The 11,086-nt window shown below is 45.4% G+C and overlaps 1 protein-coding gene and 1 long non-coding RNA gene across 3 annotated transcripts in view; both read left to right on the top strand.

Moving 5' to 3' along the window:
* Nucleotides 1-4,053: 4,053 nt before the first annotated feature.
* LOC115375521 (uncharacterized) lies at nucleotides 4,054-5,886 on the top strand. The gene is made up of 3 exons (XR_003929722.1): nucleotides 4,054-4,172; nucleotides 4,533-4,707; nucleotides 5,526-5,886. It is a non-coding gene; the product is annotated as an uncharacterized LOC115375521 (long non-coding RNA).
* A 2,709-nt stretch (nucleotides 5,887-8,595) lies between these two features.
* The window catches only part of LOC115374950 (protein disulfide-isomerase TMX3-like), an 11,864-nt gene continuing 9,373 nt past the window's right edge, over nucleotides 8,596-11,086 (top strand). For both annotated transcript variants that reach the window (XM_030074142.1, XM_030074141.1), the window contains exons 1-5: nucleotides 8,596-8,675; nucleotides 9,620-9,671; nucleotides 10,148-10,190; nucleotides 10,630-10,753; nucleotides 10,987-11,032. In XM_030074142.1, the coding sequence (XP_029930002.1) occupies nucleotides 8,642-8,675; nucleotides 9,620-9,671; nucleotides 10,148-10,190; nucleotides 10,630-10,753; nucleotides 10,987-11,032 (299 nt within the window). In that variant the 5' untranslated portion in view covers nucleotides 8,596-8,641. The remainder of the gene's footprint in view (nucleotides 8,676-9,619; nucleotides 9,672-10,147; nucleotides 10,191-10,629; nucleotides 10,754-10,986; nucleotides 11,033-11,086) is intronic.

Below are 11,086 nucleotides of genomic sequence, written 5' to 3'. Positions count from 1 at the left end.
GTGTCATTAAATAAATAAATGTGTCATTAAATGTGTCATTAATTCATTAAAATACTAGTTCATTTAATGTAAAAACATATATATAATTATTTCATTATTTATTTAATTATTTCATGGACCGGTGTTGCAGTGCTTCATGAATTAATTTTATCTGTCAAAGTCACCCATCAAAGTCAGTGGGCGGGACTAACGTGAATCTAGCCCAATCGATTGCTTAGGTCTGAAGCCTGGAAGTCTGCCGGAGCCGGAGGAGTTCTGCTGAGAGCCTCTCCAGTTAAAGTTGCTGCTTCTCTGAGTAGTTCTGGGCAACTTCTCGACATTTTGTGGCTGCACCTATCTAGCACGCATCGCGCACCGCAGTAACATTTGCTCCTGCAAATCCCCCATTTGCTTGAACCGAGTAAAGGTTGCGCCACCAAGTGTGTCAGAATATCAAATCAAATCAAATCAAATCAAATCAAATCAAATCAAATCAAGCTTTATCGTCATTAAGCTACACATACAGCAGTAGTGCACACAAAATGAGATAGAGTTTTTCACTTGGGATCCCCGAGTGATGGTAAAGTCAGCAGTTTAAAAGTCTTTCTGGAGGAAGCTGTTGCTCATTCTAGCGGTTTTGCTTTTCACCGTTTGCCTGATGGAAGCAGCTCAAAGTATTTGTGGAGCGGGGGAAAGGGGTCTCTGGCAATGTTCAGTGCTCTACTCCTGCAGGGATGGGATGTTTCCATGGAGCCATGTCTCCGCAAAAGCAAGCACACAGCAGTCTCTCTCCTGCGGGTGTCTCTTAGCAAGCGGAGCTCGTCCAGCTTGTTGTCGAGGGAGTGAACATTAGAGAGCAAGAGCCACGGTCCTGTTGGTCTGGAGGGGTTAGCCTTTAGCCTTTAGCCTGTAGCCTGTAGCCTGGAGCCTGTAGCCTTTAGCCTGTAGCCTTTAGCCTGTAGCCTTTAGCCTGTAGCCTGTAGCCTGGAGCCTGTAGCCTTTAGCCTGTAGCCTGTAGCCTGGAGCCTGTAGCCTTTAGCCTGTAGCCTGTAGCCTGTAGCCTGTAGCCTTTAGCCTGTAGCCTGTAGCCTTTAGCCTGTAGCCTTTAGCCTTTAGCCTGTAGCCTTTAGCCTTTAGCCTGTAGCCTTTAGCCTGTAGCCTGTAGCCTTTAGCCTGTAGCCTTTAGCCTTTAGCCTGTAGCCTTTAGCCTTTAGCCTGTAGCCTTTAGCCTGTAGCCTGTAGCCTGTAGCCTGTAGCCTTTAGCCTGTAGCCTTTAGCCTGTAGCCTTTAGCCTGTAGCCTGTAGCCTTTAGCCTTTAGCCTTTAGCCTGTAGCCTGTAGCCTGTAGCCTGTAGCCTAGCGTGGATCCCGGCTCTCTTCCCCCTCATTTGTTTACGTTTGCACCGCTTGCGCTCCCTCCTCTCCCTGGTGACGGCCGGTGTAGACGCAGGTAAAATCCCGTGCTGGCGTAGTGTGTCCACATCAAAGCAGGGTGCCTCAGTTCTTGCAGCATGCTTTACCTGATGTTTAGTAAAGTCTCTCGGCTGTAGGTTATGCAACCTGAGCGTCTGGGTTAAGCAAAACAGTTAAAAACTTTCACTCTAGAATATGTTTACTTGCTCTGCATCAATCGATTATCTGAAGTCGATCTGTCTTAGCTTGCTGTGCTGGGTAACCAATCAGGTGTTAGGATCCGCCCACTGACTTTGATGGGTGAGTTTGACAGATAAAATTAATTCATGAAGCACTGCAACACCGATCCATGAAATAATTAAATAAATAATGAAATAATTATATATATGTTTTTACATTAAATGAACTGGTATTTTAATGAATTAATGACACATTTAATGACACATTTATTTATTTAATGACACATTTATTTATTTAATGACATATTTATTTATTTAATGACACATTTATTTATTTAATTCCCATTTTAATTAATTAATGACACTTTTAAGTATTTATTTAAAGATGTATTTATTTATTTCATTCTGTCCCTTTTAGTCCTCCATAGTTCTCACCCTGACAAACAGGAAACACTTTGCTTCCTGTTCAGGCTGCAAAAAGAAAAAGCCACAGGCCTGTTCAGGGCCCTGGGAACACAGGGGGCCCTGCCCAGTTTGAAAACTATTAATAGATTTGCATTTTTTATTAATTTATTTATTCATTTGTCCATTTTCCAGCGGCGGGTTTCATACATACAGATCAGTCTGTATTTCCTGTGGAATAAACGGAATTAAACGGCTTTAAAAACGTGCTGTCTGACGGATAGAACTGGCTAACATTTGTTTTTACCGCTTGATGAGATTTTTTCATCACCACAAAGAAAATGATCACTGCTTTACTTTTTACATTTATTTCTAACAGATGAACTCTACAGGGGAAAATGCAGCTTGAAAATGGCGTCAGACAAAAGTGTCGACTCACCGCAGAAGCGGAAGTTTCTTTCTTTCTTTCTTCTTGGACTTGAAGTCAAAGATAAACAGAAATCCTCTCCTGCCGTCTGAACGTGTGCAGCTCTTCTACATCATGACAGTGGGACAGTCCAACATTAATGATGATGATCAGCCTCCTGGTTGCGGCTCGTCCGAACCTTCAACCAAACTTTCACTTTCACTTGTGCTGCGTTCACGTCCTCATCGAGCTCATGGGAGAATTCAGGAACACCCCCCCCGGTTCGCTGTGCGGCTCGCTGAAAAGCACCTTGAGGCTCCGGAACGTGACAAAGGTTGAAAAGCTCTGATTCAGACTTTATTAGCAATCATCAACTTTATTTGTGAGGAAAGGTTTTGCGTGGAGCCGCACCACATATTTTGTTAAATGAAATAAAGCTGTTAAAGGCCCCTGCTGTGCACTTTCACAGCGTTCCATCTGAACAGGATGTACCTGTGCTCCGATAGCTTATTATTATTATTATTATTATTATTATTATTATATCTCACAGCTCCTCTCTCTCGCCTTTCTCCCGGAGCTCTGGCAGCACGGCTCATTTAGCCAATCAGGAGAGAGAGAATCAGCACCTCTCCACTGATTGGCTGACTGTTTTCTGAGTGACATATGGTCGGGCCAATCACAGGCAAGTTAACGGCTCTAACGTTATCGATGGTACTCATGAAAAACTTTACAACTTCCCAAAATGTTCCTGTCTTGATGAGACAGAGACAGATAATCCCGTAGCGGTTGCGGAGCTGACAGTCCCGGTGATGTGGGGACGGCAGGATCCTTTAGCAACAGTTTCTCTGTGAAACCGGCATTGTATTGTGTTGGGCTGATAAAACAGTTGGCACTGAAATGAGACGAACAGTCGAGCAAATTTGGACTAAAATCCTGTGGGACCATCAGCCGCTGGTGAATTACATGCCATTTAAATTAAAACATGTTGCATGATTCAGAAATGTATATTCCTCATCACTGGGAACCGAATGTTTTAACCCGCTGAAACCTGGATAACGTCAAAAACTAGTAAAAGAAATACAAGACAATGACCTGAAAATTATCTCAGAAAAGAATGAAAGAATGAAGGAAAGAAAAAAGAAATAAAGCAAATTTCATCCCAGGGGTGTATTCAGCGGCGTTACGATAACGTTGTGTGACGTCGTCTCATTCAGTAGCGGTTTTAGGCACGGGCGAAGCGGGCAGCCGCCCGGGGCGGCATTTTTTCATGTCACGTGGGGGGCGGCACGAGCGCAAAAAAAAAAAAAAAAAAAAAAAAAAAAATCTGTGTTGCAAAGCAGGGATGTATTCGGCGCAGACGCACCGGTGTGTAACGTCAAGCTAACGGAAACGATAAAGCTCTGAACCATAGCTCTGAACAACCCATAGACATAGGCTGTGTCCGAAATCACTCCCTAACCACTATATAGTGCACTATATAGTGGTTACGCCATTTTGTAGGGGTGTCCGAATGTCTAGTGATCACTATATAGTCCACTACATTGAATTCCCTATATAGTGAGTAGGGAGTAGTGAGTGAGTGAGTGATTTCGGACACAGTCATAGAAAGAGGCTAGATTGGCCCCTCCCCCTTTTTCCACGGCAGAGTTGGCGGCCATCTTGAAGCGGTCGACTGGCCAAACACAGAGTGGGACCACAGCATTGTGGATGGGAAATGCCTCAACATTGTGCAGCCTACGATTGTAAAAACCGGCGTACTGCACAATCCAGACAACAGGGAATTACCTTTCACAGGTAAGACACATGTTTAGTTTAATTTGGTCATTATAACTCACCCATAGACATCTATAACGTTACTACCAGCCCCAAAGTGACTGGAGTCTCCTCCGTAGGCTGACTGTGTTGTGTTCGCTCGCTTGCCAACAATCTGACTAGTTAAGGCTGAATCAAGTCTGTTTTAAAAGATAATCAGTAGAACTAGGCACTCAAATGAGCTACGTGTCTGACTTTACCACTGCGTGTGCTACAAGCGGAGGAAAACAGGCAATATTAGCTATTGGTTTGGGTTGGTTTGTGTGGAGCTAGCCAACAGGTTAACGTTAACTGTTAGCTCGCTAATTTTCTTGCTAACGTTACTTTTCCCACTCCCTGAAGGTTTCCCAAAGAGCAGAACCTTAGGAAGAAATGGGAGGTCGCCCTCAGAAGAAAAGATTTTAGAGCCATGGATGAGTCTGTGCTCTGTCGCTAACACTTCAAGCCAGAGGATTTCAACAGGACTGTCGGGCTTAGATCTGATGTCACACCATCCCAGCTCATCTCCAAACAGCAGGTGTCATTTAGGCTTTTTGTATTCTGTATATCAAATATGCTTATGACTATAATGTAAACACAAGGGCCTATTTGGCTTCATTCACATTGGCAATTTCAACCTGCCTTAGCCTGTTGTGAGTACCGTATTTCACCAATTAATCGCCCGGCCGCAAATAGCCGCCTGGTTCTTATAAACGCCTGGGGTCTGCACGCATTTTGCGTATTAAACGCCCACCCGAATAACCGCCGGGGCGATTATTTGCATTATATGTAGGTAATCCAAAGTAAGGCTATTCACCTTATTTTTGCAGAAGTAAACAGTTAGCCGCACAATAACAGTGCGGCACCTCCGTTTTCTGTCAAAATAAGAGCGCTAGCTAACGTTAGAACAAAAGGGTGTACCGTAATATTAAATCAACCGAGTGAAAATATGTTGGACAGTAACTGTCATCACGATAATGGCCTGGTGCAAAAATAAATAAAGGCCTGCAGCGAATAGCCGCCTGGTTCTTTTAAACGCCCGGGGTCCACGTCGATTTTGCATATTAAACGCCCGGGCGATTAATTGGTGAAATACGGTATCTGTACTTGATATATGTCCTAATCAGCTGTAAGCATCATGGCCTTGATCAATTGAAATCCTATCTCACTTGCTTTCTGACTCTCATTTTAGACATGTACACACCCACACTGCACACATGCACACTGCCTTCATTGAAACATGCTAGAATATGTGTCCCTGCCACAAACATTCTCATACTCATGGTGCTGGCAGTTGGATGCATAGATGAGATTAAGAATGACGGCCATCCATAACCTGTTCATCCCTTCTGCTAGGACCACACCTTTGCACTGCCCAGCTGTCCAGTGGCTCTAAAGAAGAGACTGATTCAGGCTACAGACAATGTGATCACACTGGAGCAGGAGAAGAGTAATGCAAGGAAGCGTGAACTGAGGGCAAAGAGTCATATGAAGGATGTCCTCCAAGAGCTGAGGGAGAAAAACTTGATTAATGAAGAACTGTATGTTTGTTTGTTTTGTACAAAAATGTTCATAAAGGCTGAAGTGTTTCGACCATAGTTGTCAGTGTCTGTTTTGTGCTGTAATTAAAATGACATGTATGTAGGCATATACTGCAGGTTTTTCCCAGCATGTATTTGACACAGGGGGTCCCCCTAAGAGTCTTCACCCACCACCTAAGCCAAATTAACATCTTAAGGCTTTTTAAGGGCATTTTAATGACTTTTAAGGACCAGGGACCACCTGAGCCCCCCCAAAAGCCAGGGAAAACCCTGTACTCAGTGTGCATTTTAAACAAATTCCCACAGCATAGACTGTTTAATGTATATTTTGGGTCTAATGTTAATGCTTGACTTTCTGCTGAGCCATCATTTGAATAATAATGTGCGTGTGATCCTTGGTGGTCTGGCAGAGTGTTCATAGGTACAATAACTACATGAGAACCTCAGACGAAGAACCATTTTTTCACATGTTACATAATCATCAATATTACACTATTTAGATTATCACATTAATGTGTATATATTTACCTTGATAATTTGATTATATCAGAAAGAAAATGATCAAATGAGGCCCTCTGACAAAGAACTATACATGCATGTTTTCACATTTTAGATAATCATCAATATTTTCACATTTTAGATAATCATCAACATTACACTATTTAGACTAGTATGCCTATCGTGCATATATTTACCTTGAAAATTGATAGTGTCCTTATTCTACTGACAAAATATATTTCTTACATAGGCCTAATCTTAATATATGGCCATGAGAAATTGAAACTGATAACAAATGGACTGACAGGCATCTTAAAATTCGCCATGTCTAATGATAAAGTGCTTTCTGTCAGTGGCTTGAAGTGTTAGCGACAGAGCACAGACTCATCCATGGCTCTAAAATCTGTTCTTCTGAGGGCGACCTCCCATTTCTTCCTCTGGTTCTGCTCTTTGGGAAACCTTCAGGGAGTGGGAAAAGTAACGTTAGCAAGAAAATTAGCTAGTTAACAGTTAACGTTAACCTGTTGGCTAGCTCCACACAAACCAACCCAAACCAATAGCTAATATTGCCTGTTTTCCTCCGCTTGTAGCACACGCAGTGGTAAAGTCAGACACGTAGCTCATTTGAGTGCCTAGTTCTACTGATTATCTTTTAAAACAGACTTGATTCAGCCTTAACTAGTCAGATTGTTGGCAAGCGAGCGAACACAACACAGTCAGCCTACGGAGGAGACTCCAGTCACTTTGGGGCTGGTAGTAACGTTATAGATGTCTATGGGTGAGTTATAATGACCAAATTAAACTAAACATGTGTCTTACCTGTGAAAGGTAATTCCCTGTTGTCTGGATTGTGCAGTACGTCGGTTTTTACAATCGTAGGCTGCACAATGTTGAGGCATTTTCCATCCACAATGCTGTGGTCCCACTCTGTGTTTGGCCAGTCGACCGCTTCAAGATGGCCGCCAACTCTGCCGTGGAAAAAGGGGGAGGGGCCAATCTAGCCTCTTTCTATGTCTATGGGTGAGCCCCCCCAGCTGCACCGTTTCCCCGAGCGAGCATCAGCACGCCAAGATGTCTCCTCCCCCCGCCCCGCCACGGCCCCACCCACAGCGCGCCCCCGCCGCCGCCCTTCCCCATCATGGATGTCCCTGACCACGCCCACTCCATCATCGGCTCAGTCGTCCTGGTGCTCCTCCACGTCCTCCTTGCACAGAACCTCTTTATTTTTTCCTGCGACCAGTTAAGATGTGAAGAGGCGACAGGATGAAGAGCAGGATGGAAACAGGAAGGAGGAAGCAGCTCTGATCTGATCGACTCAGGATCAAGCGGATCTGAAATCTGAGAGGTTTGAGGAGAAGCGAGTTGGTGGTGGATCTTCCTCCACCTTCAGCAGTGTGAGGATCACGGCCACAGACGGAGGAAGAAACGTGTTCAGAGGTTACAGCGCCACCATCTGACTGCTCCTCAAACCACTCCAGTTGTTTTTAAAGACGTGTGTTTCCAATCCACATGATCCACATGATCCACATGATCCACGTGATCCACATGATCCACTGTGTGAGTCAGACAGTGAGGGGCCGCGGCGCTTGTCTCTCTGGCGCCCCCTGGCATGATGGCCCTATGGCCCGCACGGCCCTGAACCTCCCCGACACATCAAGATCAGTTTGTCCTCCTGTGGAGTCCATGCTCCTTCACGGAGGTGCGTGCTGGGTGCTGACGCTGGCCCTGCAGGTCCTTGGACAGGTGCTACACGAGAACGCTACGTGTGGTGCTAAACATCACACGGGACGAGCACATTACCAAAGAGACGCTGTGCGGGGAGTTTCCTCGTGTCAGAGCAGACAGCAACCAGGAGGAGGAGCCTTGCTGGTCCCTGCCATCGACACCAAGAACTCCCAGCAGGAAAGCTTGTTCTGCGGGAGCCAACACACGGGCGGCGCTCAGCGGGACGTCCCAAACCTACCGACGTGGACGAGCTGAAGGACGCCGGTGCAGAAAGCACAGGCGAGCTGGCCAGATGTTTGGAGAACTGGGAGGACTGGAAATGCCGATGGATGGCTCGTCTGAGGACGACGTAGAGAGAGAGGAAGGCTGATTTTTTCACTTTGACAGAGCCAGGCTAATGACTCCCATAGACTTCAAGCCTTTGTGCTAAGCTAACGGGAAATGCTACCCCCATAGCAGCTGAGCAACTGGACGTCCAGAGGTGGAGATGGTGTCCAACATCTGGTCTCAGTCTGGGGAAGTCGGGAAAAGGGATTTTTCCCAAAATGTTGGAATATTCCTTTAATCCGTGTTGTACAGCAGGGCTCTGACAGTGGGGTGCAGACCATGCAGATTTACTGGGTGATGTCAGCCTGCAGAGCTAATCTGTCAGATTAGCTGTAATCCCCGGCTCCGTCCAGCTGGACTGAGCACATCGAGCCGGCCGGCATGTCTCCCAGACGCTACAGCGCCCTGCTCTCAGGTACCGCACTGCTCTGCTCTACACCTTTACATGTAATATCATGTTTACAGATAATTCATGTTTAGCTGACAACTATCAAATTAATAACCAACTCGTCTGAAAATCCATGAGTGGTTTTGAGTGGTTTTGAGTGGTTTTGAGTGGTTTTGAGTGGTTTTGAGTGGTTTGTGAGAGGAAAACGCCTCCAGCTCCTCACGTGAAGCGTCTCTGGTTTCTTCTCTGTGACGCTGAACTGGAGAGATTTTTCTGACATTTTATGGACCAAACAACTTATGGATTCATTGATAAACTAATGGACAGATGAGTGGATGATGACATGTGACAGTGACGGGCGTGTGGTTACCACGACAACAACAACAGAGCTTTTTATTTCAAATTAGGGATCAACCCATACTGATTCTTAGTAATCCAGGACATTGATAACTGATATCCACTGGTAATCAAATTTACAGGTGGACAAATGCCATCATGAACTTTGCTCTCAATTCAAAAATGTTTAATAAACACTATTATATTAGTGAAAAAAGAAACATAAAGCGTATTAGTGATAATTAGCTGCTGCTGGTTAAATGCAGTGAAACTTTATTTAAACTGAGAGCCGTCAGTGCGTTTCTTCCTGTCAAACTAAATTCAACACACATCCACTGAAAACAGGAAAATGTTAATTATAACTATATTATCATCATTATCATCATTTTATTAACTGTGTTTAACTATATTATCAGAGACGAGGCCCCGCCCACTCACTGCTGTCCCACTGTCTGTCAGACGGAGAGGCGGAGCCTGACTGCTTTTCATATCAGCCGTCAGTCCAAACGACCATATTGATTACTGATGAACCCTGAATGTCAGATTATGATCCGGGACTGAGAACTGATTGATAATTGGTTGATTGACGAGTCAGTTTTCATGAGGAGCTCGTCTGCTGTGTCTCTGTGTTTCAGTCCTGCTGAGTCTGACGGCGGCGTCGGGCTTCGTGGAGGAGCTCGATGATAAGTACGCACCACACGCTGCATGGATCATCAATATCACTATCAATATCACTATCAATATCAATATCAATATCAATATCACTATCAATATCACTATCACTATCAATATCAATATCACTATCAATATCACTATCAATATCTGTATCAGTTTGTGTGTCCAGGCTGCTGCTCAGCTGGAACACCTCCACTCCAGCTTCATGAAGCCGACCTCCACACACACACACACACACACACACACACACACACACAATTACTTTTTCTATTTATTATAAATGTTTGGGACAGAAATCCAGTGACTGTCTCAGGTGTTGAAGGGTCAAATGGTTTGGATGTCAGACTACGATGAGGAGCAAACCCTAACCCTAACCCCTGGGAGGCCCCCGGGGGCCCCTGGGAGGCCCCTGGGAGGCCCCTGGGAGGCCCTCGGGGGCCCCTGGGGCCCTGGGGTTGAGTTGAGTTCTGCCTGTTTCTGTTTTCCAGCTTCATGGACATTAAGGAACCGGATGACATATGGCTCATCAAAGTATGTTCATATTTTTTTAACCTGAGGCTTCACTGTGAATATTTGGCTGCAGATATTATCCACATTATTATTATTATTATTATTATTATTATTATTATTCTGTTGTATTTGCTGATGTTACAGATGTTTTAGTGTCACTGCCACAAAACACGTCCTCGCTGAATCCTACACGCTGAGGCTGTCAGGACACAAAGCAGACACCTCGACACGCTGTCATAATCAAAACACATGAAACATGAACACTCAGCGTTCACTGGTCAGATTATTAATCTGCCCAGACAGAACAAGCCTGCTAACTGTTACCCTGTTCAAACCCATTAATCCACCATCAGAACATTAGCTACAGCGAGCTGTGCCAAGTCATGTTGCACAGGTGTCATGTGATGTCATGTGATGTCATGTGATGTCATGCGATGTCATGTGATGTCATGTGCTGCAGTTCTACGCTCCCTGGTGCACCTTCTGTAAGCAGCTGGATCCCGTGTGGCACGACGTGGCGTCTGAGCTGAAGAGCCTGGGCTCGCTGGTCAACGTGGGCAAAGCCGACGCCACCGCACACTCAGGTGAGCCGGGGGAGGGGGCGGAGCCAGGCCGGATGCGCACCTCACAGAGCGTACGGTCTGGGGGGGGTCAGGGTCAGCATGTTCTCACATCACGTTGCATCAGTGTGTGAGCGCAGACGTTCTCCCAGACATCAGAGAACATCTGTAATGTGCCACTCGTCACTCCTGAGGAGTGAAGTCACCGAGGCTCTGAAAACTAAAGCCAGCGGTCTGATGACCTGTTCTCTCTCCAGGCCTGGCCAAGGAGTTCAAGGTCAGAGGTTACCCCGCCATCCTGATGTAAGTCCTCACTGAGTTCAGCTTCTTCACCTGAAACACACTCACAGCAAAGAC

Source organism: Myripristis murdjan, chromosome 17 (genome assembly GCF_902150065.1).
Source record: "Myripristis murdjan chromosome 17, fMyrMur1.1, whole genome shotgun sequence".
In the NCBI taxonomy this organism is placed as follows: domain Eukaryota; kingdom Metazoa; phylum Chordata; class Actinopteri; order Holocentriformes; family Holocentridae; genus Myripristis; species Myripristis murdjan.
The sequence above is the reverse complement of the archived record's forward strand: the minus strand, read 5'-3'. Positions and strand labels throughout refer to the sequence as shown.